General features: G+C 40.0%; 1 protein-coding gene across 1 annotated transcript in view; it reads right to left on the bottom strand.

Annotated features, from left to right (window-relative positions):
- The window catches only part of dab1a (DAB adaptor protein 1a), a 105,532-nt gene extending 79,607 nt beyond the window's left edge, over positions 1–25,925 (bottom strand). The window contains 4 exon segments of the mRNA XM_052010718.1: positions 5,282–5,380; positions 23,855–23,959; positions 23,961–23,995; positions 25,853–25,925. Coding sequence (XP_051866678.1) covers positions 5,282–5,380; positions 23,855–23,959; positions 23,961–23,995; positions 25,853–25,925 — 312 coding nt within the window.
- Between the last annotated feature and the right edge of the window lie 1,852 nt (positions 25,926–27,777).

The raw sequence follows: 27,777 nt of genomic DNA, 5'->3' as shown, positions 1-27,777 counted from the left end.
AAGTTCATCTATGTTGTCCTGGGAATGCCTATCATTGGACAATTGTAGCACAAGTGTAAATTCTGCAGTTCTAGTGCTCCCTCACTTCCCTGACTTCCCCCTCCAATATGCTGCTCTCCTCCTACCCAAGGTATAACCAGTCATCTGATGAACCTTCCCCCCCACCACCTGTACTAAACACTCTGATTTGCCCTTCCCCTGTCCTTTCCTCTCAACCTCAGGCAAACTACTGATTTTCCCCACTCCAAAATTCAAGTGCCATGCTGCCTGGAGTCCACATAAGCTCAATGTCACCTATTAGATCTCCCTTACTCCAACAGTCAGAGGCCCAACCTCCCAAACTCAGCCTTGGAAGAGGAGGATTGGGCAGAACTTTTTTAACTTTGAGTCTTGGTCTGAATGAATGCATTGGGACAACATCCAAAATCGTTACTGTCCTAATTACTACCTCCTTCTTGGGACAGTTTAGGCTGCACTGTACTTTCAAGGCAATGGTGTTAGCTGACTGTTGTATCCCTTAGAACAAGTTTGTCTGGTACACTGTGACAATGTTAAATAAGATTGGCTTGAGATAATTGTCTCTTTGAAAGCAGCTTTCTTTATCGCCAGATGATTGACATAAATGTCCGAAAGTCACATCCAAGAGTAAGAAAAACTTGATGCCTACCCATCAAGTAAAGTTATCATAAAGTCTTCAAAATGTGTTTAAAATATTTTCTGCTTTGTAAACTAACAGCTGACAAAGGATGCCAAATAATTCATCGACTTCAGTGTTGAAGTTATCGAACTATTGATCCGAGTTAGGGGCATAACTGTAAGTGTGTAAGAATACTCTCACAGCATTTGGCTACAGGCTCTTGGTACTTCCAGTTTTTAGGTTAGCAATACTATAACGCTCAACTACAGTAAATAGTTTTTTTCAATATACATAACAAATAGATGACATCATTTGTGTTGGCATCTGACACCACTTTATGAATGTGATAAGTGAGGAAATACAACAGTAATGCATATAGTTCCTCATATCACTTGGGTTTACTTTATAACCGTAATAATAATTTATTGTGGGCTAAAGAGTGGACCTTTTAAACGTTTAAGTGCTTTCACTAGCTCCTTTCTCCTTCATAAAGTAGTTGCTACAGCAACTTCACCCAAAGCAAGCAATCAGTGGTAACAGCATGAGGGCTGTCCTACTTTTGAACAGTTAGCTGCGTCCCACTGGCAGTGAGCTCATTCCTTTCTCTGTGACACAGATAAATTTAGAATCGAGACGAGTCTAAAATTGTCCCTGGAACTGTGAAGCATTTGTCTGTTCAATGATGCTTGTTAAAATGTGGTGTAACTTCTTAAGTAGGTTACCCACATACAATATACCAAATTGGAAAGGAAGGCCATAAATTCAAATAAATTCTATTGTTATATGCAAAAGCTTATTCAATACAGAGTAGCTGAGATAATATTTAAGGCCAACTCAACACCAGTTCAATTAAGGTTTCATTGTCTTTAATGGTCATTATTTTTTTAATTCCTCATTTATAAAGATTTTAAGAAGTTTTAAATTTTATTTTATTCTCAGAAATGAGAGAAAATTGGGGAGCAGTGGGCAAATGGGCCAAATCAAAATAGGTATAAATGAACAAAATACATATTCGGATTTTAGCAAGGAAACATAGAAAGAAAGGATAGTAGGTTAAATACCTGGCCACAGTCTTGACTAAGTCTTGTAGTGGCCCAGATTCATCAACAGCACACACAAAATGGCATAGCAAGGCTAAGCTAAAGGACAATTAGGATAAACTAGTACAATAATTTCAGGGAACTGAAAAAATACTTCCTCATGTTCAATTTGATATTTATTTTACAGCAATCCTTAAAGCCACTTAAAGCTTCATAGTCCAGCAGTTCTTCATATTTATAAACTTTATAATGCACATTCAGTTTTATCTCAGATTTCATAATTTGAATCAAAATCTCAGTCCATTTATGCAACTAGTTTATTGTGTGCATTCAATGACTGCACTTAGAGGACAATAATTGTTGAGATCACTTTAAAAGAATATCTTCAAAGATGCACATCAATTACTTTGTTCATTGTGCACCCTGCCCTGTGTGTGTGTGTGTGTGTGTGTGCGTGTGTGTGTGCGTGCGTGTGTGTGTGCGTGCGTGCGTGTGTGTGTGCGCGTGCACACACACACATGCATCTTCAAAACCCACAATCTGAACATAGCTTATATGTCTCTTTTAAGATAGAATTTGGAGGAAATTATTTACTGATCCACCCAACAACAATTTATGATGTACATCAATAAAAGTTAACCAAAAAGGTTCATTTCAAATGTTATGGTGCTACAAATAAATTCCATGCATAAACTTTTCTGCTTAAATAGGAAAGGGAAGAATAGGTTTGAATTATAACAAACTGTATTTGGAAATTTTATGTTTCTCATCTAAATGGAATTATATTTAGGAAACTCAACTCTCAAGACCCAATTTCTTTGTACATATTGTAACAATAATAACGCACAAAAAATTGGTGATGCCAACTAACTTAATAGTGCATCATGCAGCAATCAGCCTCAGGGAGATTAACTAACTCAGCACTGTTCTATGCGTTACTGGGGATTGTACTGACCTATTAAACTATTAGGGATTACTTAATATTTCCTGTATACCAACTTTTATCATGTTACACTCTGTGGAAATTGGAGCATGTCAAAATGGTTACAAGCTGAAAGTTTATACTCTTAAGTAAAATGTAAGCAGAGCATGAAGCACATAATTTTGTAAGTAAACTATTGAAGGGTGACATCTTAAGAAAAAGGTGACAGTTGCCTTTAAGTTGTGCCATTTATTTCTACACAGTTCAACTGTTTCATGTGTTCCTTTGGCCCAGTTATCTACACCATGGCATCTGTGACAGAATGACACACTTTTCATTTCACACTAACATAGGTAGCATATTGCATTTTGTGAAGGTGTATAAGAACTATCTCTAGGAGGTGGTCTTGCACCATTTCTGCTTTATGTGGGCATCAGCATCATACCAATAAGTGAATGTCTAAACATAATTTTTAACTTTTCAGTAGTAACGAATGGTTGGTAATCTACCCATCAACTCTTTGCTAACAGTGAAAATTTATTGAGCTCAGAATGTGCAAATGACTTTCATGCATAAAGCTTCCTTTGACTGGCAAAACAAACAGTATAACCTGGCACTGCAGACTCCAGACTTCAGGACATATGTTTTATTGCCTTCAACTTTCAACCCTATTAACACCCCATACTCTGGACCTTCATCTCCCAATAATAAATATTATGTAATGGTAAAAGGTGAATAAAACCAACCGTATAACAGTTGTGGAATGCCTCTATTTAGTCTAAATCATTACCCGAAACATCCAGCTGCCCATAATTTTAATTCCCTGTCCCACTCCCACTCTAACCTCTGTGCTAGGCCTTCAACAGACCTCAGCATAAGTTTGAGGAATGGCTCCTCATCTTCTGATTTAGTGCATTACAGTTTCACAGATTTCCAAATGCGTTCAACATTTTCAGATAACCAGCAACAGCACCATTCTTAGTATTTTACTCTAGTAATTTTAGGTAACAATACTGTGCCCATTTACAGCTTTTTCAGGCTGACATTTTGTTCCTTTATTTGTCCTGCCATCTTTTGCCATGCACTATCAAGCTTTTGGTCATTTATTCTTTCCTGCCTCCCAACCTAACACAGATTTACTTTACTCCCTGTACACTCATGACCGTATGGCCAGATTCTGCTCCAACTCCATATACAATTTCGCAGATGACACCACTATAATAGGACAGATCTCAAAAAATGACAAGATGGAGTACAAGAAGGAGATAGAGAGCCTAGGGGCATGGTGTCAAGAAAACAACCTTTCCCTCAGTGTTAGCAAAACAAAAGAGCTGGTTATTGACTTCAGGAAGCAGGGCAGACTGCACACCTCTGTACGTATCAATGGTGCTGAGGTGCAGATGGTTGAGGGATTCAACTTCCTAGGTGGAAATATCACCAATAGCTTGTCTTGGTCCAACCACATAACACTATGGCCAAAAAAGCACACCAATGCCTCTATTTCCTCAGAAGCCTAAAGAAATTTGGCATGTTCCCGTTGACTCTCACCAATTTTTATAGATGCACCACAGAAAACATCCTATCTGGATGTATCACAGCTTGGTATGGCATCTGCTCTGCCCAGACCACAAGAAACTGCAGAGAGTTGTGGACACAGGTCAGTACATCACAAAAACCAGCCTCCCCTCCATTGACTCTGTCTACTCTTCCCGATGCCTTGGGAAAGCAGCCAACAAAATCAAAGATCCCTCCTACCCCAGTCATTTTCTCTTCTCACCCCTCCCATCGGGCAGAAGATACAAAAGCTTGAAAACACACACCACCAGAATCAAGGACATCTCCTATCCCATTGTTATAAGACTCCTGAATGGACCTCTTGTATGACAAAGATGAATGCTCAATCTCTTAATCTACCTCATCATGGCCCTTGCACCTACCTACACTGCACTTTCTCTGTAACTGTAACATTATATTCTGCACTTTGTTAATGTTTTTCCCTTTGTGCTACCTTGATGTACTTATGATCTGTATGGATGGCATTCCAAAACAAAGTTTATCACTGTGTCTCAGTACATGTGACAATAATAAACCAATTATCAATTACCAACTATCTCTTTTGTTCTCTCCATCCCTGCCTTACTTCCTCAGCACCTTAAAATCTGCTTAGTTCTAACTTTTCCAATTTCTGAAGACCTTTGACCTGAACATTAACTCTCTCTCTGTCCCACTCCACGGATGCTGCCTGACCTGCTGAATATTTCTAGCATTTTCTATTTTTATTTCAGATTTCCAGCATCATATTGTGTTTTTTTTAGGAATAACACCACTGAGGAATAAAAATAGAAAATGCTGGAAACACTTGGCGGTCATGCAAGACGTGTGGAAAGAGAAACAGTTAATGTTTCAGATCTGGGACCCTTCAGCAGAACTGGAAAAGAGAGAAAACAAGTTGGTTTTCAATAGCACAGAATGTGGGGGCAGAGGGGTAGAACAAAGGGAATATTGTTGATAGAGTGAGACCAGATGGCTTATTGTGTCAGTTAAGTGGGCATTCCTGGAAGAGAAATGACAGTGAATTCCACAATGATTTTCATAAGCTCCATTTCACTCATCCTCACCTCCCGAAGTAATGAGGACTCCAAGCTAGAAATATTTTAAAGTCAGACTTTGCTGGAAACTTACACCTGTCTTTTCATCAAAGATTTTTATGCCTCCAAATGAAATGGTCAGAAAGATTCTTTGTTTGTGTTCTCCTTTCGAGCGTGCTGCAGCTGCAATTCCCTGTTGGGGGTAAAACAACATAAAATAAGTGTCAATGAGAAAAAGCAAAGTTCAATCAAGCAGGTCTTTGGTTTACATCCTACCAAGCACAAAAACACAACAGAAACACAATAGTATTCTGTCATTATTTCCTGTGTAGTGCAATTGATTAATGTATTCCTCGGTCCAATTATACTGTAGTTTTTGTGATGAAATGGCACCGTTTTCATTTCATGTCAAAGCAAACCCTGGGGAATGAAGTAACTGAACATCGCATTTGGGCAAACAGTAAATGTCTGTCTCAAAGTGGTCATCTCATGTCAGTTCAGCTCCAGGAAGCTGAAAAGTAAGATTCCTTACAATATATAAATTGGTTACTTTTGTTCTCAAGTAACACATGGTAATGTTGCAACATTGAAAACAAGAATACAAGAATAACATACAATTATTTAGCGCTTTAACATATCTTTCAGAATAACTCAAAGTGTTCCACAAGGGCTTACTTTGAAGTGCACTAAATGTTACACTGACAATCCAGGACAATGAGGTGAACAAAATCCTATATGAAAAATAACCAATTAGTCTGTTTCATTTTAATTGTGGAGAGGAGAAAGTGGTTAGAATGCAAATAAATAATTCCTTACATTGTGTGATGAAACTTACTGAAAAGAAATAGTTAGCTGGGGACTTGGTTTATGTAAATAAGAAATAGAAGCAGCAGTAGGCTATTTGTCCCCTCATGACTGCTCTTCTATTCAATAAGATCACAGCTGATCTTTTCCCTCAGCTCCATATTCCTGTAATAGCTCCATAATCATTGATTCCCTTAAACACCTAAAAATCTATTGATTTCTGTCTTGAATATACTCGACTACTGAGCCTCCACAGCCCTCTCGGGTAGAGAATTCCAAAGATTCACCACCCTCTGGGTGCAGAGATTTCTGACATGAGCAGGTGACTCCTTACTTTGAAACTTACTTTGAAAAAGAGAAGCATCATCCCTGCATCTACATTACTGCGCCCTTTAAGATGTTTACGCTTTTCAATGAGAGCCTCTACTGTCATGCAGGAGGTACAAAGGCTGAAGTTTCACACTATCAGGTTCAGGAACAGCTACTTCCTACAACCATCAGGTTCTTGAACCTACCTGCACAACCCTACCCCTACCCCAGCAATAGAACGCTATGTTTACCTCTTTCATTACCATGGACTTGTCTTCAATTGTGTCTCTGTTTTTGTTTGCACCTAGGTCTTGCTTTTGCACAGTGCTCTGCATGGTATAATTTTATGTATAATTTATATTCTGTGTGTTGTCAGTACCTATGTACCTGTGATACTACTGCTAGCAAGTTTTTCATTGTACTGCACCTCACCGTACTTGTGCACATGACAATAAACTTGACTCGACTTGAGATATCCTCTTATTCTTCTAAGCACACGAATGTATAGGCCTAGTCCATTTAATCTCACTTTACACAACAAACCTGCCTTCCCAGGAATCAATCTTGTGAATTTTCACTGCACTTTCTCAATCCCAAGTCAACATTTCCTTGGTTTAGGGAGTCCAGATCAGTACACATTATTCCAGACAGACTCTCACAGGGTCCTATATAATTGGACTCTGTTTCTATTCTTGTACTCAAATCCTCTTGCAATAAAGGTCAACATACCATTTGTCTATGTAACTGCATGCTGTAACTCCATGTTAAGTTTCAGTGATTCATGTATAAGGCCACCCAGGGCCCTCAAAGCTCCAACACCTTCCATTCTCTCACCACTTAAAATATATTTTGCTTTTCTTTTTTCTCCTAAAGGGAATGCCCTTAATTTTTTTCCACATTATGTTCTATTTGACATGTCCTCACCCATTTACTCAATCTCTCTGCACCCCACTGAAGCCTCTCTGCATCCTCCTCAAGGTCTACATTGCCACATGGCTATATATCATCAGCAAACTTGGATGTATTACAATTGGTTCCCTGATTCAAATCATTAATATAGATTTTGAACAGCTGGGTCTCCAGCATCAATCCCTTCAGCATCCACTATTCAGTGCCTCCTAACCTGAAAATTACACATTTATTCCCACATTCTGTCTTCTGTAAACAATCCACAATCCATGCCAGTATATTACCACTAATATGGTGTGCTCTGACTGTGCTTAATAATCTCTTGTGTGGCACCTTATCAAAGGCCCACAGAAAGTTCAAATTCACCAAATCAACTGATTCGTTTCTAACTATTCTGCTAATTACAACCTCAAAAAATTTTTGATTTGTCAAACATGGATTGCCTTTCATAAATCCACGTCAACTCTGCCCAATCCTAATTATTATTTTACAAATATTACAGATCTTAGTGCTTCAAAACTACACTAAAGTGTCAGCCTTCATTATATTCTCAGGTCATTGAGGGACATTTCCTCTGTCATTTGTTTAGATCCCATTTCAAATGTCTACAGCTGTGGCAAGGAACCTCAGCGATCAGCAAGTTGTTATGTCAGAAAAATATAGTGATACACATACAGGAAAAAAATAAAGGTGATGCTGAATAATTTATCCATCAGCCAAAAGAATCATTCACTTTCCCAACGATAATGTTAACATTGAGATCTCTTAGCTCCTCTGCCTTCATGCAGTATTATTTCATTTGACGATGGATTCTTTACTTACAGGAAAAGCATAGAAAATGACTACTGATTGAAGTCAAATTGCACTAGGAATAATTCCCTGACCACCAACAGCCAATTCCCTTTTTGACTTGGGTCATGTCCCCGATAAAAAGGACGGTGATATGATCTGTTTTCGTAAACTATGCCAGGTCTGTTCAGGCTGAGCATGGTACCCTGTGTGATAGTTCAGAAAGGATCACTTGGACACAATGTAAGGGGGTAAAAGGGTTTAACACTGCTGTACACTAAAATGAATAGGGATAATCAACAAGTTGACAAACAGACAGAAGACCCCAGTCAATATGACTGAACAAAATCCTTTTGTTAAAAACTTAGAATCACACCAGTGTAAGAGGGTGTGAATGAAGGAAGTTCAGAAAAATTACAATTGTCTTAAAAATATAAGCATTTTAAAAACTGGACCGTACACAGCATAGATGCCATGCTAACTTACTCCATATAATTCTGGTGCAGTAAACATGTTCAATGAAACCAGGAATAAGACTTCCAGCTTATAGGTACGTCAGCCATATTTATATTTTATTGGTTAGTAATAGGCACCAGCTGTACAAGAACCAATTCATTTCCTCGTCCACCTTTTAATGTTAAAGGGGATGCCATGGATGTAGGGCAGAAAATGGTGAATAAAAGATGTTGCCTGCTTATCACCTATGCATGTCATGTTACATTTTCTTGAGGAAAATACCCTTGAGGTCATAAAGATTGGGGGCACACCACTGAGATTAGTCTCAAGCACATCACAAGTGTAATGGGTAACAGGGCCTGAAATCTGAAGTATAGAATGGAGGAAAACTGAAAGGAAATAAGAAATATTCTACTGTCATCAAACCCTGCACAGAGCTGGGTGCGATCAGTGATCTGGGTATGAACTGTAGTCAGAGTTGCTTGAGAGTTTTTAATTGAATTTTTCTACTCAAGTTTCTGTTCAAACTCATTTGCAGATCACTATCAACCAGCATGATCTGGTAGCATTTTTGGAACTAACCACGTATTTGTGTATGCTTTTGACATTTGAAAGTTTTCCTAGATCAACTGAAGAAGTGACCTTAGTGAAGTGAAGAAGTGAAAGAAGATTCTGAGAGGGATTGAAAGGCTGTTTGCTTCCACTGGAGACTGCAGAACAAAGGGGCAGAGTCTCAGGTACAGGATTGGACATTTAGTACTGAAATGAGAAGGAATTTCTTAACTTAGTGGATTGTAAATCTTTCAAAATTTTCTACCTCAGAGGGCAGTGAATGTTCACTTTTGAGTCCGTTCAAAGCTGTGAGCTTTGGTGCACAATGGTGCAGCGATTTGTGCTGTTGCCGCACAGCTCCAGCACCCCTGGTTCAGTCCTGGCCTTGGGTGCAGTCTGTGGAGTTTGCACATTCCCCTGGACGTTCCAGTTTATTCCCACATCCCAAAGATGTGCTGGAAGGTTAACTGGCCACTGCAGATTGCTCCTTGTATAGGTGGGCGAGAATCAGGGAGGAGTTGATGGATATGTGAGGGAGAAAAGCTCACAGAGATAAATATTGGGGGAATGAGATTGATGGGGATGTTCTAAGGGCTGGCAAAGACTCGGTGAGCTGAATGCCTTTTTCTATACCATATAAAAATATGAGATATGAGATGTGATTTTGGGCATGAAGGGAATCAGAGGATATGGGGACAAGGCACAGGATCAACCATGACCTTATTGAATGATGGAGCGGTCTTGAGGGGTCATATTGCCTACTCCTGCCTCTGATGCTCTTATTCCATGAGCGGTGCAATTTTATTAGTATGGGTGAAAACAGAGATAATACAAAAACAAGCAATTTTGATGCTTGTCTCTAGTTCTGTCAGATTTAATTTTAAACTGAAATAACTTTACATAACTATGCAAAGCCTTTCACTAGATTCCTTGGTGTATACTAATTTATTTCTAAAAGGCCCACAAACAATTGCAATTAGAAGAAACTCAGCACGGTGATTAATTTGATCCGATCATGATCAGTTTTGTGGATGGGGTGGAATCCAACATGTATGTAAAAAATTCCTTAATTTTCTAATGCTTGGGCATGGTAACCTCACTGCCATCCACTTACCCATTTAAAATACTTAATTACAAGAACTCACATCTTTTAAAATAATATTTCATTTCTAAAAGAAATCACAGTGATAGGAAATAAAATTCACATTGTAATTTAAACCTTCACAAGAAAAAGCATAATTAGATTCTTGATTTTATTAGGAAACTAGACTTGTCACATTGCAACAGTTAAAATGGTTTTAACTGAAATCAAACGTGATATCAGTCTATACTGTTTGACATTTTAATTCAATTTGTTTCAACAAACTAATACAGTTACTATTTATCTGAGTTATCCTGACAATTCAAATAAGCAACCACCTTATTTTTGCCTTTGAACCATGCAGACTGTGTAGGTTGCTGCCAACTGGCCAGAGGTCTCAGAAAGATCCTGAACTTTCTTTCTTCCTGTGTGCACAGTACCTGAAGAGTGTAGACATTGTACAAAAATGAATACAGCAAAGCAGCCTCATTTAAAAGTCCATTCCTTCATGTTTTCATTAGAGGAATAATTGCAAGGAATTACTTTTCATCCTCTCTGTAAAAAATGATGTGAAATATTGGCTTATGTAGTAAAAATAATTAAAAATCAGGTAGAGCAATAATGAGACTCAATCTCTCCAGAGATGGTAATCTGTTTCCAAGAAAATTTAATATTGACAGTATGCTTAAAGAGCAATTCACTGCCATACAATTGTTAGGATACAACACCCTGGATCACCATATGCTGATTCACCAGTTGCAGTCATGCTGACAGGTGACAAACACGTGCCTCGGGGTGTGAAGGCAAATGGCATGCAGGCCTCTATTCATGGCCAAGAGCTCTTGTCTGCCTCTTAGAAAGAGTTCCATAGGACCTCCTACCTGTGGAGGGACCATTGAATTGTACAGAATGAAGTGAAACTTGTATTCTGTACAATGCAATGTTGTCTGAGGCAGTAATTTTAAATTAATTGGAAAAATGGAGACTTTTGGCATATGAAGTGTCAATTTAGGCTGACCTCAACTTGTAATTGGGATTGGAGCCCTGAATCTACTGACTCAGGGACAAAGGTTGAAGCAATGGTCGAGCATGGGTTGCTTCTGTGACATCCAATGGTGTGCAACTGTTGGAGCCATAAACCCTCTGAATAATAGACAGACTAAATTCAGCTTCAGTCCTGACCTTGGGTGCTGTCTGTGTGGAGTTTGCATGTTCTTCCAGTGTTTCTTCTGGGTGCTATAGTTTCCTCCCACATCACCAAGACATGTGGGTTGGTGGGTTAAGTGGCCACTGTACACTTCCCTCTAATGTGTAGGTGAGCAGGAGAATCTTGGGGAAGTTGATGAGAATGTGCGGAGAATAAAAAATAATTGGATTAATGTAGGATTAGTGTACAGGGTGGTTGATGGTTGGCATGGCTTCAGTAGGCTGAAGGGCTTGTTTCCCTGCTATATCTCTCTCTATGACTGATTGACGATGACCAGGAGCAAAGGATCAACTCACCAAGAAAGGCACTATGGGAATCAGCCGCAGGGAGAGTGGGGCGATTGGAAGTGGACCGTGAAATGTGAAGAGGCACAGGATGACGAGCCACTGCACTGGTTTGGGTGAAGTCTGAACAGGCTGAGGAAGCAGAGTGAAACGAGAGAGGACCACGTAAGGTGAACCAGGAGCAGCGGGGAGAAGAGGAGAGACGGCGGGACAGGTCAGAGTGGATCTAGCACAATGGCTGAGGACCCAGCAGGGTGGAGGAGAAGCGGACTGTGTAAGGTGAGCCAGGACCGAAGGGGCAACTCACCACGGAAGGTGCTACAGGAGTCGTCCGCAGGGTGAAGCGGGGAGAGCGGGGCGATTGGAAGTATGAAGAGGGCGCAGACACTGGCAGGTGAAGAAAAGATAATGCGGGTAAATAGGATTAGTGCGGATAGGTAGAAGGGTGGCAGGGACGTGGCGGGTCGAAGGGCCTGTTTCTGTGCTGTATGTCTTACTCAAAGTGGCAGGTATTGAGGAGTGCCTTGGAGGAGAGGTTAGGGAGGAGTTCAGTGCTTGGGGACTTGGTAGCTGAAACGTGCAATGGGCAACTGATGTAAATTGGGAAATGCATGGAATGTCTATAAAAAGGGGAACATAGCGATCTTGGAGGGGTTGAGGACAGGTGGAGTTTGCAGAGATGGAGAGGAAGAAGACCAGGGAGGGATTTAAAAACAAATAGAGTTCTTAAGTCAAAGCATTACTAGATGGGAACAGTGTGGGCATGAGCTGAAGGGTGACCAAGTCTCAGTTCAAGTTAGATTGCAACTGGTAAAGGACATGCGGAGTAAAGCTAGTCATCATGTGTTTTGATATTATTCGCAAGGAACCACCCTGAAGTGTCATTGGAGCCTACAGCCACTTGAGGGGGCTTTGTTTATTCTTCTCTCTGGAAAGCCAGAGTTTCATTATAATTACACATAATTATATTGAACCAGACTTGGTGCTTTGTATATCAACTTACATTTTCTTGCCAGTTCTCCAACAGCACAAACTTTCATCCATACAAAAGAACATGTCAAATACTAGAGGACGTGCATTTAAGGTGAGAGGGGGAAAGGTTGAAGGAGATGTGCAGGGAAAGTTTTTTAAACAGAGAGTGGAATGGGCTGCCATGGACAGAGGTGGAAGTAGATACAATAGTCATGTTTAAGAGCCTGTTAGGTAGACACATGACTATGCAGGGAATGAAGGGATATGGAACATGTACGGACAGAAGAGAATTTGTCTAATTTGGCATCATGTTCGGCCCGGACTTTGTTGGCCGAAGGGCCTGTTCCTGAGCTGTGTTGTTCTATCATGCTCATCTGTACCTGGTGCAGATCTGAGGATTCTCTCTACCCCAGCGAAATAGAAAGGACTAGTCACACAAAATGTGAAAAATGCCAAATTTCATGTAATACTTCCCAGTAAATAAAATACCCACTGGATGATCAAGAGCACAGTCTTGCATATTTAGTTAATTCCTAATATAGATCAGTCAAATTTACTTGGCCCTCCTCATGACTCACTGGCTAAATGCAAAGTTTCTTTGCAGAATGTTTCATTAAAGATAATTAATGATAATGTTTGCAGCATTCTAGGGTATTACAATAGGGTACTACAAGGCAAAATTTTACTCCATCCAACTTCATCCCAGTACGTTTAATATTCCAGATGCCTGAATCAAGAAATAACGTTGGTTACTTCTTATCCCTGTCCGAACAAGACCACTTGAATAGTAGATGCAGATGACTATATGGTTATCTGCTGCTTGACTGCGTTCTATGTTCTACAATCCAGCCTGGCCCATATATCCTGAAGTACTAATTTTAAGTGAATGCTGCCTTTGATATTTAAACGGATATGGCAGTCCTTTACAGCAGGTGCAGCTGCGTTTGGTTGCCGGCAGGCAATAGGCAGAACTGATGGGATTTCTGTGGGAGCCCAGTATCCAACCTTCATAAATGACATTATGATGAAAGACATTCACCGCTGCCAATCATAATGTCTCACTGGTGTCAGGAACGCAGGAGGGAAACAGATTGTGTCCCAGATACTTGCTCCTCCCCTTCAAATGGCACGGAAATAATTCCCTTTTAATATTCAGGAATGTTGCAGCAGGTGTGACAAACATCAGAAATTATTTGAAAAGTCAACATTGCAGTGAAAGGATATGTTGCTTCCCGGTTATATTTCTGCATGAAATCATTGGTGGAGCTGCCTTGTGAGAATATGAAGCAGAGGCGCAGCATAAGGAAGTCAAAACATGTGATGCCAGGGAACACTAAGATGGCAGAAGGTGAATGGGTGGGGTGGCTGACTTGCAGGCCCAACAGGCAGCAGGTGAAGGGGCTAGTATCACTGCACAAAGATACTCAAGCTTCTTAAAGTGGTCTTGACTTAACTATCTTGTCATTTACCCTTACCAGCATTAAACTATCTGACAGGCACCACCAAAGGTTGATAGAATCACTTTCGATCCCAGTGCTTATGCCAGATGGGATTTCTTAATTCCATAGATACATTACATTCCTGGCTTTTGGTCGGCTTGCACAGTTTTACAGCTCATTAGGATAACAGACAAAAAGATATATTAAAAGAGGATTTAGTAAAGTAATTTGTGTGGGATTTGTGCTTGATGTAGTTAAACCACAGTGAGCCACAAATTCCTCCATGTTGGATACTAGTGCATCTTATTTCCGCGTGCTCATTACATTACTTCATGGATATCTGGTGGGAAACATGACAGGACTATCCCGAAGCACAAATTCCCTCAGAAAATACTATGACAGCATCTGTCCAACACTGACTGCTTTCCTACTGCCATACTAATTGCTTCTGACTAGATAGTGGAAGAGAAAATCTACCCAAATTCCACATATGTCAGTGATCCCAGACTTTTTAAACCCCCTAAAATAAACTATTCAAAAATATATCATAATATAGAGGGAAGGCTATTCGGTCCATTTGTCTGCACCACCTCTTTTGAAGAGCAATACATTTTGTCCCACGCATCCTGAATGCCTGAAATATTTTTCTTCATAATCTATCTACCTGACTCCCTTCTGACGGCCATGGTGGAATCTCTATTCACCATCCTGTCAGCATAATGCTTTACAGCGCCAGTGACCCAGGTTCAATTCAGGCTGCTGTTTGTAAGGAGTCTGTATGTTATCCCTGTGTCTGCGTGGGTTTCCTCCGGGTGCTCCGGTTTCCTCCCACATTCCAAAGACGTATGGGTTAGGAAGTTGCTATGGGCAAGTGTGTTGACACTTGCGGGCTACCCCCAGAACACTCTATGCAAAGATGTATTTCACTGTGTGTTTCAATGTACATGTGACTAATAAAGATAACTTATCTTTTTGCATAGAAAAGTTATTTCTTGCATTGGCAAAAGAACCTGAAAACAAATCACCTCAAACTTGTATCATTTGGCCTTTGACAGTTATCCACTGGAAACAGTTATATCTAAACCATGATGTATTATAAAAGCTCTAAAGGAACTTCTATTCTCAGCAGTTTGCTGTCAAAAAGGGAAAATTTGAAGCAAGAATAGCTAATAAAGAAAAATAGGATCCAATATCCAGTCCTACTGATATTGCATCCTTAAAGATAGATTGCTAAAGTTTAACAAATATATTTTTTTGGATGCAGAAATACTTGCAGGAGCTCAATACATTATTAATTTTCATCCCAAAAAAAACCCTTTATCTTTAGTTCCCTCACAGTGCTCCAAAAGGAGTGTTGCCCCTATACTCCCCCGATCCAGAAATTGCTTCAGTGGTGCATGGTTCGCCCCAAGCCGAAAGTGCCCAGTTGAATATCTGGAGGGTTATATTCAATATTTGTCACTACATCTCATTCTGGAAAATTGACTAATAACCGCATGACATCTTTTTCCAATGTTATACAATTGAGAATTGATCCGAGAGTAGATTCTCCAGCAGATTCTGAGCTTAACTGCCAGCAACACTTGCAAAATCTGGGCCAATGTAATTATATTAGAACCTTCATGTGGTTCTGAAATTTTGGTTATGGGTGGTCCAAATTATAAGGTGATTTTTGTTTGGGGCACGAGGCAGGTGCTTGTTTTACAGCCCACCATCAATGTTATGTGCCAATGGGAGGCAGCTGAACACATTGTTCCTCTCCAGGCCATTTGCTTGGCCCAGAGGAACTCCAGATGGCCTAATGGAGACCAGCAGTCTGTAGGTTGTGACTGCATCCAAATTCTCTGAGGCTGACAAGCACAGATGAAGAAACCCACCTGTCCGTTGTCCAAATGCTTTCCCAGATCTCTATCAATCCTCAATGGGAAAACACTGGCAAATCCTAGCAGAGAATTCTGAAATAACACTCTGCCAGATTTTCCTCAAAAATGTGGAAAATGTGACTGCAGAATTCAAAACTACATTATGCAATTACATTGAGAAACATCGGCAATTCCTCCCCCCCCCCCCCCCCCCCACAGATGCTGCTTGACCTGCTGAGTTCTTCCAGCAGATTGTTTGTTGCTTATGTAATTACATATTTGTTTAGCAGGCAGAACCTGTCACGTGATGCTGCTATTAATGTTATAATCTCCTGGCGAAGATCAACTTGATGAATAAAGTAAAAATTGGCTGTTACAACAAAGGAAGCACACAGAGACAGCAATAAACCATAGAAAATTTGCACTACTGAGGGTTGCTATTTGGCCTTTTGGACCAGTTCATTCCAAAGATAATCCCACTGTTTGCATTCTCCCATAGTCCTTTGCCTAAGGAAATGAATTCTAATGTTTTAACTACTTTTTGTGATTAACCACCTTATATTTCAACACACACACTGCTTGTAGAAACTCCTCCGTCTTCTTTATACACTTGCTAAGTGACAATTTAAAATTGATGGTGATTGTCCAACCAGAGAAAAACAGTCTTTCCTCATCCGCTCCATCAAAGTCTTCAGAATTTTAAAAGTCTATTATATCTTCTAACCTCCTTTATTCCACCGGAAGCTGTCTTAGTGAGTGGTCTTTTCTCAGAACCGTAATTCAAATTGGTGATTTGAATGAGTGGTCTTTTCTCAAAACCATACTTAAAATTGGTGATTTGAATTATTGCTTTTTGTTGTTTGTTGTTTGTTGTCATTCTTATTGAGGCACCCAAAAGTTCTTTAACTGTGGCCTGTAAAATTATACCTATTTCCTGGTACAAATTCTCTTTAGGTTTCTGCCTGATGATTTCATAAGCCTGAGTTTACCAGTGGAATCCTTGCCCATCCCTGCTGAAGGCTCAAGACTCCATCCATAGCGTCAATGATCCCAAAAAATGTCACAATTTGCAGAGCTGAGACAAGCTGGTAGTGCTTGCAAGAACTCTTTATGGTCTATCTGCAACTGAACTTACAATATAATTATATAATGAAATATAAGTATATGGAATTAATGAAAATTGTGAGGTGATTTCATTGAAACATGCAATATTCTTATGGGGCTTGACAGGGCCAATGCAGGGATGATATTTCCCCCTGGCTGAGAAATGTAGCACCGGAAGCCAGAGCCTCAAAATATGGGCTTAGTCATTTAGAATTGAGACGAGACAAAATTTCTTCACCTACAAGGTAGTGAGTCTTTGGAATTCTCTGCCCTCGAGGGCCAAAGAGGCTCAGTTATTGAGTATATTCCTGATAGACATCAGTAGGTTTTTGGATATTATGGGACATGAAGGGATATGGAAAGTGGAGCCAAGGTCAGATATGATCCTATAAAATGGTGAAACCACAAGAGGCCAAATAGCCTACTCCTGCTTCCATTTCTTATGCTCTTACATTGAAGAGACAAAGAGAGAAGACAAAACAGATACTTAAATTATCCAGAAATCGACACATTTTGTCCACCGCTGACAGTTAACTAAATACCTGGTTTATCATTCTTTCTATCTTGAATAGAGATGTGATATTGGCTATTTTCCAGTTCCCAGGCACAATATGCCTACCTAAGGTGTGAAAAGATGTGGCACTAGTCTTTGTTATCTCTGCTCTGACTTCCTTCCAACAGCTTAGCATGCATGAGTTATTCATCCTCTGCTCTGTTAATTATTTTCAGAATCAGCTTCCAGCCTATAGTTACCTTTAATAATTGTTCCACATTATTATCTAGTGCACCTAAGCTCACTTCTACAGTCATTTTAAAAGCTGACACAAAATATTCATTTACTATCTCCTGCATACCTTCATTCTCATCTAGATTTACCCTTTCAACTTTGAGCTGTCACAAGATCTCTTTAATTATTTTTTCAGTATGCTTGCAAGAGCCCTTAATATTTACTTTTACAATATCTGTAAACCTTTCTAATCTAGCTGCCAACAGAGAATCCTGCATCCAGACTAACACTGTTTAACATATTATAGCAGTGTTGCTCAGTATAAAGATTGTTAAACAAGGTCATGTTACAGAATTTTAGAAAGACTACCTCATTAATTAAAGTCCTTAGAGAAAAGCTATTTATTGTAGCTTATCTCTGAGGAGAAATGGTTATTGTAACAATGGGGGTTGGGAGACACATGTGGGTTAAAACACCGACTATTTCCATCCAGAACTTGGATTTCATTTCAGCTGGAGTGATCATAAGTCTCTGCTAAAAGTTAGGCAAGAAGGAAATTTGAAAAGAGGCTCAGGCAATCTAAACCTCATATTCATCTGGAAGTGTATCCCCAACACAAAATGTCATTATTAACACAAGCCGATAATTTTACAACCCTGCTCCAACAGCCCAAAACAATGCCAAGTGAAGGAGAATGTCACAGGGGGATTCTTTTCTGAAACTTGAAATTTATGGCACAATGCTGAAGCAAAGTATTTTTTTTCCGATTTTTTCCTAATGTATATATTCTTCAAGGGATGTTGGCTTCACAGGCTGAGCTAACGTTTAATTGCCCATATTATTGCTGCACAAGATCGAATTAGATATTTGATAATGGTTAGACACCCAAAGTGGAAAACATTTCATTTTAAAAATAGCTCTTTTCTTTTTGGAGCCCAGAAAACAAATGACTTGAAAGAGGAATGTTATAGTTCATTTTTTTTCTGAAATAAAGTGCATTTTGTTTTGAAAAATGCATAGCTCCACAGACGATGTACGGTTCAATTTTACTCCAATTGAAGGACAACAGATGCTTTAACTCTTAGGCCTGGAATCTACTGTTACCAATATTGCCAAAGACAATATTCCAATGCCAGGTGTCAGATTTGTTGAAGTCTGTTCAGTTCCCATTCCCTTACACAGACACTGTCTAGAATGAGTACAATTTAAAATGATGCTACCATTTAAAGACAAGTAGCCACAAGGGAAACAACTTCTTACAGTCTCGATACATAAGCTATTAATCATTTTTTAAACTAGTCTTCAGCCTTCCTAAATGTAATAAGTGTAGATAGCACAAAAAAAGATAAAACCTTGGGTAGCAAAATAACTATAGAGCGGATTGTTGGCAAGTGATGGTGAGGTGCAACATGGAACTCCAGTCGATGACCAGAAAAATGGAAGCACTTTTGCAAGTTTGGCACTCGAGGATATCCTCATTGGATGATGGCAGTGTAACCTGCCTGGCAGGAGGTGGCAGTAGAGTCATCACTGTGTGCAGGAACTGGGATCAGAAGCTGCAAAGGTATAATCATCCAACAGTGACAAAGAGCTGGTCACTGGCACAAGGACAGATTCTTGTCAATCAGTTTGCATGATCACCTAAAATGATCCTGCACACACCTTTCCAGTTCCTTCAGTGTTTTTCTATAAATATGAAAACTCTAGAAAAGCATATATTCAAGCAATCACCAAGCACATAAAATAGACCAAGATCAACATCGTGCCACTTAATTTCACAGATACCACTGTTCAATGAGTCCAGGCAACTATACACCCTCTGACGAAATTCAAAGTGAAGGAAGATGAGGTGGCTGGCACTGGATCTGCATGTCTCTTCCCATTTGATATATGTGTGAGCACCACATTGGATGCATCTGTAGATGATCCTAATGTGGAAAATGGTGGGGGTAAATCAGTGAAGAAGTGGCTGACTAGGCAATATTTTCCCATAGTTTAGTTAAAGGAGATGGTACAGACCCCCAGCTGACTCCATAATGACTTAGGAACTGTGGATCCAATTCTCTGCAATCACTGCAAGAGCTGCCAGCCAGATGGCAAGTTTTTCTGGTTACTTCTTAATACACAGCACTTTGTATCTGCCCTCTTTAAAACAGTGATTGAAAAACTTCCACACCAGTCTCCAGCATTACTTTTAACTTGAATTTCCAATATTACTAAATTGCCACTTCCAAATTCCTATAAAAGTTTTTATTGAAAAACCTCTTGCTTAGTCAGCTCTCACTGTTGTCAGAAGGGCTCCACTTTCAGTCACCGATGCCATGAGTTCACAGTCTTTGATTTTTTTTTAATAGGCTCCACACTTTGTATTGTTAGGAGACAGAAAAATGATCAAATAAGCAAAAAGGAAATTCAAATGAAAATGTAATAACAGGATTAAAAGATGTGAAAATTGTGGATGCATTGGTGATCATTTTCCGATGTTCCTTAGATTCGGGGTCAGTTCCTGAGGATTGGAGAATGGCTAATGTTATCCCACTTTTTAAGAAAGGAGGGAGGGAGAAAACGGGGAACTATCGTTCAGTTAGCCTAACATCTGTGGTGGGGAAGATGCTAGAGTCCATTATTAAGGATGAAATAGCGGCATATTTGAATAGCAATGATAGGATTGGGTCGAGTCAACATGGATTTACCAAGGGCAAATCATGCTTGACTAATCTACTGGAGTTTTTTGAGGATGGAACCAGGAAAATAGACGAGGGAGATTCAGTGGATGTTGTATACCTCAACTTTCAGGAGGCATTTGATAAAGTGCCGCACAGGAGATTTGTGGGTAAAATTAGGGCTCATGGAATTGGGGGGCGGGTATTAACATGGATAGAAAACTGGTTGGCGGATAGGAAACAAAGGGTAGGGGTGAATGGATGTTTCTCAGAATGGCAGGCCGTGACTAGTGGGGTGCCACAGGGCTTGGTGCTGGGACCGCAGCTGTTTACGATCTATGTTGATGATTTAGATGAAGGCATTGTGAATAACATTAGCAAGTTTGCTGATGATACAAAGTTGGGTGGCAGTGCGACATGTGTAGAGGAAGTTAGGAGAATTCAAGGTGATTTGGATAGGTTGAGTAAGTGGGCAGATACTTGGCAGATGAAGTTTAATGTGGATAAAGTGTGAGGTTATCCACTTTGGGAGCAGGAACAGGAAGGCGGATTATTATCTGAATGGTGTGGAGTTAGGTAAGGGGGAAATACAAAGGGATCTAGGAGTCCTTGTTCATCAGTCACTGAAAGTGAATGAGCAAGTGCAGCAGGCAGTGATGAAGGCTAATGGAATGTTGGCCCTGTATTACAAGGGGAATTGAGTACAAAAGCAAAGAGATTCTTTTGCATTTGTACAGGGCCCTGGTTGAGACCACTCCTGGAGTATTGTGCTACAGTTTGGTCTCCAGGGTTAAGGAAGGATATCCTGGCTATAGAGGGCGTGCAGCGTAGGTTTACGAGGTTAATTCGAGGGGATGTCGGGACTGTCTTATGCTGAGAGGTTGGAGAGACTGGGATTGTACACGCTGGAATTGAGAAGATTGAGAGGGGATCTGATTGAAACATACAGGATTATTAAGGGATTGGACAAGATAGAGACAGGAAATATGTTCCAGATGTTGGGGAAGTCCAGGACCAGGGGCATGATTTAAGAATAAGGGCTAGGCCATTTAGGACAGAGGTGAGGAAAAACTTCTTTCTCCCAGAGGGTTGTGAATTTGTGGAATGCACTGCCTCAGAGGGCAGTGGAGGCCAATTCTCTGGGCACTTTCAAGAAGGAGCTAGATAGGTTTCTATAGATAGGGGAATCAAGGGATATGGGGACAAGGCAGGAACAGGATATTGATTGTTGAGGATCAGCCATGATCTCAAAATGGCGGTGCAGACTCGAAGGGCCGAATGGTCTACTTCTGCTCCTATTGCCTATTGTCTATTGTCTATAAAGTTGTGAATATGGAAAATAATAACAGACATCTATTTGTAACTCATTCTCACTCCAGACAGATGGAATTTTTTCAGGCCAGTCTGAAATGTCTGCCAGATATCTGCACTTGGCATTAACTTAGTGTATGAATTTTGGACACATTTTCCACTTCCCTCTCATTCTTGCACTGCTGCCTTAGTGACTAGAAAATCTTCACCAATACACATACCCTGCCATGCTAATGGCAGCACACATTTGATGCAAACTACATGCCGAAGGCTCAGACACTAGAACCTGTTGCTTCCCTAATCAAGCTATTCTAGTGTAAACTTTATATTGGCAGCTTCTCAACATATGGTGAAATGCCCAAGTTGACAAAAAAACCAGAAAGGGAATATGGGGTAATTAATAGTATCGTAAATGACAGCACTCATTGATATCTTGTCCACTGACAGTTTGGGGTAGAGACAAAGATAGCTTAGTATCGTTTAAAAGCAGTGGCCTGAGAGGCCCAACACGGATGCAGAAGTGAAGTGCCAGAGGAATGGTTGGTTATTATCATAACCTAAAGAGCATTTAAATAAGCATGGCACCAAGGACCCCTATCTCATCTAAGATCATGGAGCAGAGGAAACAAACCCTCAGTACTTCAAGTCATATCTGACACAGCAAGATGGTCATGATTGTTTGAAACCAATGTGGCTCCCTGCTGAGATATCTTCAACCCAACCATCTTCAGTTCTTTATCATTGATCATCCTACTGTTCCAAAGTCAGGAGTGCTAGTGTTTGCTCTTAATTCCATAGCATACAGCACCATTCATCACTCTCCAGATAATTTATTTGTAATTATAGAAACAAACGGAATTCAGTGCAAATAATAATGGGATATTGCATTGGGGGAGAGCAAACACGATGAGGAAATTACAGTCAATGGTGGGATACTAAGAAAGGGATTGTGGAGTGCTCGTGCATTGATCCCCGAAGGTAGACAGACAGATTGTGCTTTAAGATGACTTTCAGGATGCTTGCCTTTACTGGTTAAGGCAAAGAACGTAAGAGCAGGGAAGTTATACTAGAAGTGGCTAATTTAGTTAGCCCGGTAAGAGTACTGTGTACAAATCTTGCCACCAAACCAAAGGGTGGATGTGATAGCATTAGAAATGTATAGAGGAGTCTTTCAAGGAAGTTGCCAGGATTGGTAAATTATAACTATAAGGAAAGGCTGCAAGGTTGAGGTTGTATTTTTTGGAACAGACTGAAGGCTAATTTAAACAAGGAGTGTAAATTACGAAAGGCTAAAATGGGCTAACCAGGAAAGACTAATTTCCCTTGTCAGGGAAGGTAACGAGGTAGAGGACACAGCTTTAAATAAATTAGTGAAAGAACTAGAGGGGAGTTTACAAATTTTTGTTCATTCAACTTGCAATGGAGGGTCTAGAGCTCACTACCTGAAAGATTAGTGGAGGCAGAAACCCTTATCACATTTACAAGGTATCTGAATGAGCACTTGAAGTACCATAATCTCAAACCAACAGACCAAAAGCTAGGAAGTGGGAGCACCATTAATAGCTCAGTATGTGACCAGCATGGATATTATGGGCTGAGTAACCTTCTTCTGGCCAAACATTTACATATCAATGAAGGAGCTCCTGCCAGCAAACGACAGGATTAAATAATATGTCACTGGGTTTAAAATGGGCAAATAAATTTGTTACACAATAATTACAGGCATTGATCACCTCTAACCAGAAAAGAGACAGCTAAATCCCATTTACCTTCAACAAACGCTATCATTGCTGATCTTTCCACCATCAATACTTTTTCAGTACTTGGGCACAAGAGAAACAATTGGACTAAACATTTTTGTTACATTCTTTCCCTGTTCTCAGTGTAATATGAATTATTTTGTGTGAAAATCTTTATGAAGAAATCTGTTGGAGGCAGGTACTGCTGACCACTGATATAATTTTTTTATTAACTTAAACTATACTCCTTAACTGGCAAAAAGGTTGTGCGTTCCTGTGACATATAATTAGTTCCACTGAAAATCCCCCTAACTGCCATCATCTTATCTCCGTTGCTGTGAGGTACTTTTTTGATTCAGTGTTCCCTTTGCTGGCTGCTGCATATAATTATAAATACCTTCAATAAAACTATTCATTTCTTTATTAGATTTCAACACCTTTTGAATTCTTTGAGATTACCTTTAGTTTCATCATTGAATCTTGACAGAGCTTATCTCCCCTTGCAGCTGAAACCTCATCCACACCAATTAGCTTTGCCCTGTACCGGAATCCATCTCCTTTAAAAACGTTTTATCAGACCAGCTTCACTCCGATCCTGACCTGCAAGTTAAAAAGAAAGGAAGGTGCTACAGTTAGAAGTTACTTACTTAATGTGCTTATTATGTGATACACTGAATATGCATACAAGTCTTGTGAATGCAACTAATGACTATAATATAACAACAATTTTCAATTATATAACATCTTTACACTAGAAGAGCATACTGAAGCTGTTCGTAGGAAAGTGAAAATCTGCACAGAGCATTCAAGGAAGTTAGGAGAACTGACCAAAGGTAAAATAACATGGATATGTTTGAAATAATATTTAAAGATAAGGGAGAGGGAAATGGAACTTCAAACCGCAGAATTAAGACAGGTGCATTGATAGTTGTTGTAAGAGAGGGATTATAAAGGAGCCCAGGGTTAATGGCAGTGAAGGTTTGGGGTAGGAATTTAGGGATGGAGATGGTCACAGAGCATGGAAGGATAAAGCTTCCTCGGGATTTATGGATGAAGAAGAGGATCAGGTAATTAATGCTTTGAAGAAAGTGGGGACTAATGCAGGTCAGTGGGCATTAGTGATGGGCAAATTGACTTGGTTCAGCAGCACTTAGTATGAGACGGAAGGTGTGCCGTAGTATGTAAGCAAGCTGGAGATTACGGAAGGAGAAACTTGCAGGACCATGGAGAAGATTGTCGGAGAAATCAGGTATGGAAACAAATAGATTCAGGTTTTTACCGTGAGAGAAGTAGAAAGCAGAAGTAGAGAGAAGTGATGAATAGCTGAAGATACAGTGTTTGAAACTCAGAGATCTGAAAATGAAAGTGGGCATTCGATTATCTGATGTAGCCGGAGTGGTTAAATGGAGTCACTGGCATCACAGAGTTCTGGACAGTGCCCAGAAAGATAATTTCAAATGTCCCAATAAATCACTGAAGGGATTCTAGCTTACACAAACTTGATATCACACTGGCATTGCCATTAGTGCAAAAGTAGCTGTGGTGTCAAAAAATGGGATAGGGCTGCTTGTCAGTGTGGAAATTAACCCCAACCTTATGGATGATGTCACCAATAGCTAAAGGAAGCAGCAAGGATGGATCCGCATTATCCTCAGCAATGGTGAAAAAATGGGTGAAAGGGATGTAAATACTGAAGAAATAGTGGCTGCTTTAGGACAATTATGGGCAGAAGTAACTATGTATTGACATATAGAGGTGTACCATGATGAAGGGGAGAAAAGTAGCATGATTGATCATATCAAATGTTGCAGAGAAGTCAAAATGATATACAAGGGCTATGTAGCAAAGTTGTACAGACAGAAATTATTGGTTGCTCTGGTGGGTGGCAAGAGTGGCTGAGAGCAAGGAGTCAAGGAGATCAGGTTTGGCAACCGAAGTGAAAATGTGATTCAGAAACCTTGATCATAGTCCTGAAAATAAAACTTGTAACTTGTTAACTGAATGTTAAGCAATATTTCAAATGAATTTAAGTTAAAACATGGAAATGTTTTTGCTTGCAATATATAAACTACCATTAAAGAAACACTGACTCTGCACAAAAAAAGTCGAGTGCATTTAATCCACTCAACTGGATTATTTATTTCTATTTTCCATTCTTTTACTATGCTCTGAAATGATAAAACAACATGAAGGTACTTCAATTAAAATGCATAGCAATTATTCACCAAACCACACATTTCCAATTTCACCACTATCTGTGGTGTCCCACAGGCTCTTTAGTGTTGCTGCTTACCCAAGGAAAATAATAGAGGTATAGCAATCAATAAAATAACTTTTATTGAAGACAATAAGTTCTGAACTAACAACTCTCAACTACAGCGGCCAGTACAATAATGTATCAAAAGTCATACTACAAGGTACATACAAACAACCCTGCTTTCCTTAAAGAAAACTTACAGCTATCTGAAGTGCCAATGGCCTCAAGTTTAACCACTATGGCTACACCAGGTAATATAAATGCCAATTTCATTTTCAAATTTCTGAGTTTCAAACACTGTCTTTGGCTATTCATCAAATTCCAACTTTGCAAGATCACTTATTGCTGCTCTACTTCTCTCAAGGTAAAATCCTGATTCTATTTGTTTCCAAACGTGATTTTTCCAACAACCTTCTTGTCACATGCTGGCTACTGTGTATTCGGCTAACATCAGCAAGTCCATGCCTACTCATTGGAGCTTTGAATCTTTTGACTGCCTCCACTTCACAATGCAGTCCTCTCTTATGCTTCGCACTTAATCTGCACTTGATTCAGGATATTCTGTAATTCCAATAAGAAAGAAAATCCTTCTGGATGAACAAACAATCCGCTGTAGGAACTCAGTGGGATGAGCAGCATCTATGGGAGTCCTGATATAAGAACATAAGAATAGGAGCAGGAGTTGGCCATCTGTCCCGTTAAGCCTGCTCCGCCATTCAATAAGATCATGGCTGATCTGGCCGTGGACTCAGCTCCACTTACCTGCCTTTTCCCCATAACCCTTAATTCCCCTGCTATGCAAAAATCTATCCAACTGTGTCTTAAATACTGTGTATTTAATGAGGTAGCCTCTACTGCTTCCCATGGCAGACAATTCCACAGATTCACTACTCTCTGGGAAAGCAGTTCCTCCTCATCTCATTCCCCCAAATTCTGAGGCTATGTCCCCCAGTTCTAGTCTCACCTACCGGTGGAAACAACCTTCCTGCCTCTATCTTATCTATCCCTTTCATAATTCTATACGTTTCTATAAAATCCCCTCTCATTCTTCTGAATTCCAGTGAGTATAGTGCCAGGTGACTCAATCTCTCCTTGTAGGCTAACTCCCTCATCTCCAGAACCTCCTCTGCACTGCCTCCAAAGCCAGTATATCTTTCCTCAAGTAAGGAGACCAGAACTGCATGCAGTATTCCAGGTGCAGCCTCACCAGTATCCTGTACAGTTGCAGCATAACCTCCCTGCTCTTAAATTCAATCCCTCTAGCAATGAAGGCCAACATTTTGCCTTCTTGATAATCTGTTGAACCTGCAAACCAACCTTCGATTCATGCACAAGCACTCCCAAGTCCCTCTGCACAACAGCATGCTGCAATTTTTCACCATTTAAATAATAACCTGATCTTCTATTTTTCCTTCTAAAGTAGATGACCTCGCACTTACCAACATTATACTCCATCTGCCGGACACTTACCCACTCACTTAACCTATCTGTATGTCTCTGCAGACTCTCCGCATCCTCTGCACAATTTGCTTTTCCACTCAATTTAGTGTCATCAGCAAACTTAGAGACACTACACTCGGTCCCCTCTTCCAAATCTTTAATGTATATCGTGAACATCAGCAGGCCCAGCACCAGCCTCTGCGGCACCTTGCTCACCACTGATTGCCAACCAGAGAAACATCCATTTATTCTAACTCTCTGCCTTCTATTGGTTAACCAATCTTCTATCCGTGCTAATACATTACCCCCAACTCCATACATCCTTACTTTATGGATAAGTCTTTTATGCGGCACCTTATTGAATGCCTTCTGGAGATCCAAGTATACAACATCCAACCATTCCCCTCTATCCATTGCGCTCATTATATCCTCAAAGAACTCCGGTAAATTTGTCAAACAGGACCTGCCCTTCCTGAATCCATGCTATGTCTGCCTGATGGAACCACACATATCCAGATGTTTCCCTAGTTCTTCCTTAATGATAACTTCAAGCATATTCCCGACTACAGACGTTAAGCTAACTGGCCTATAGTTACCTGCCTTTTGCCTACATCCTTTTTTAAATAGTGGCGTGACATTCGCTGTCTTGCAATCCGCTGGGATCTGCCCAGAGTCCAGAGAATTT

The sequence above is a fragment of the Pristis pectinata genome, chromosome 3 (assembly GCF_009764475.1).
Source record: "Pristis pectinata isolate sPriPec2 chromosome 3, sPriPec2.1.pri, whole genome shotgun sequence".
In the NCBI taxonomy this organism is placed as follows: Eukaryota; Metazoa; Chordata; class Chondrichthyes; order Rhinopristiformes; family Pristidae; genus Pristis; species Pristis pectinata.
Note: the sequence above shows the minus strand (reverse complement) of the source record. Positions and strands in the feature narration are given on the sequence as shown.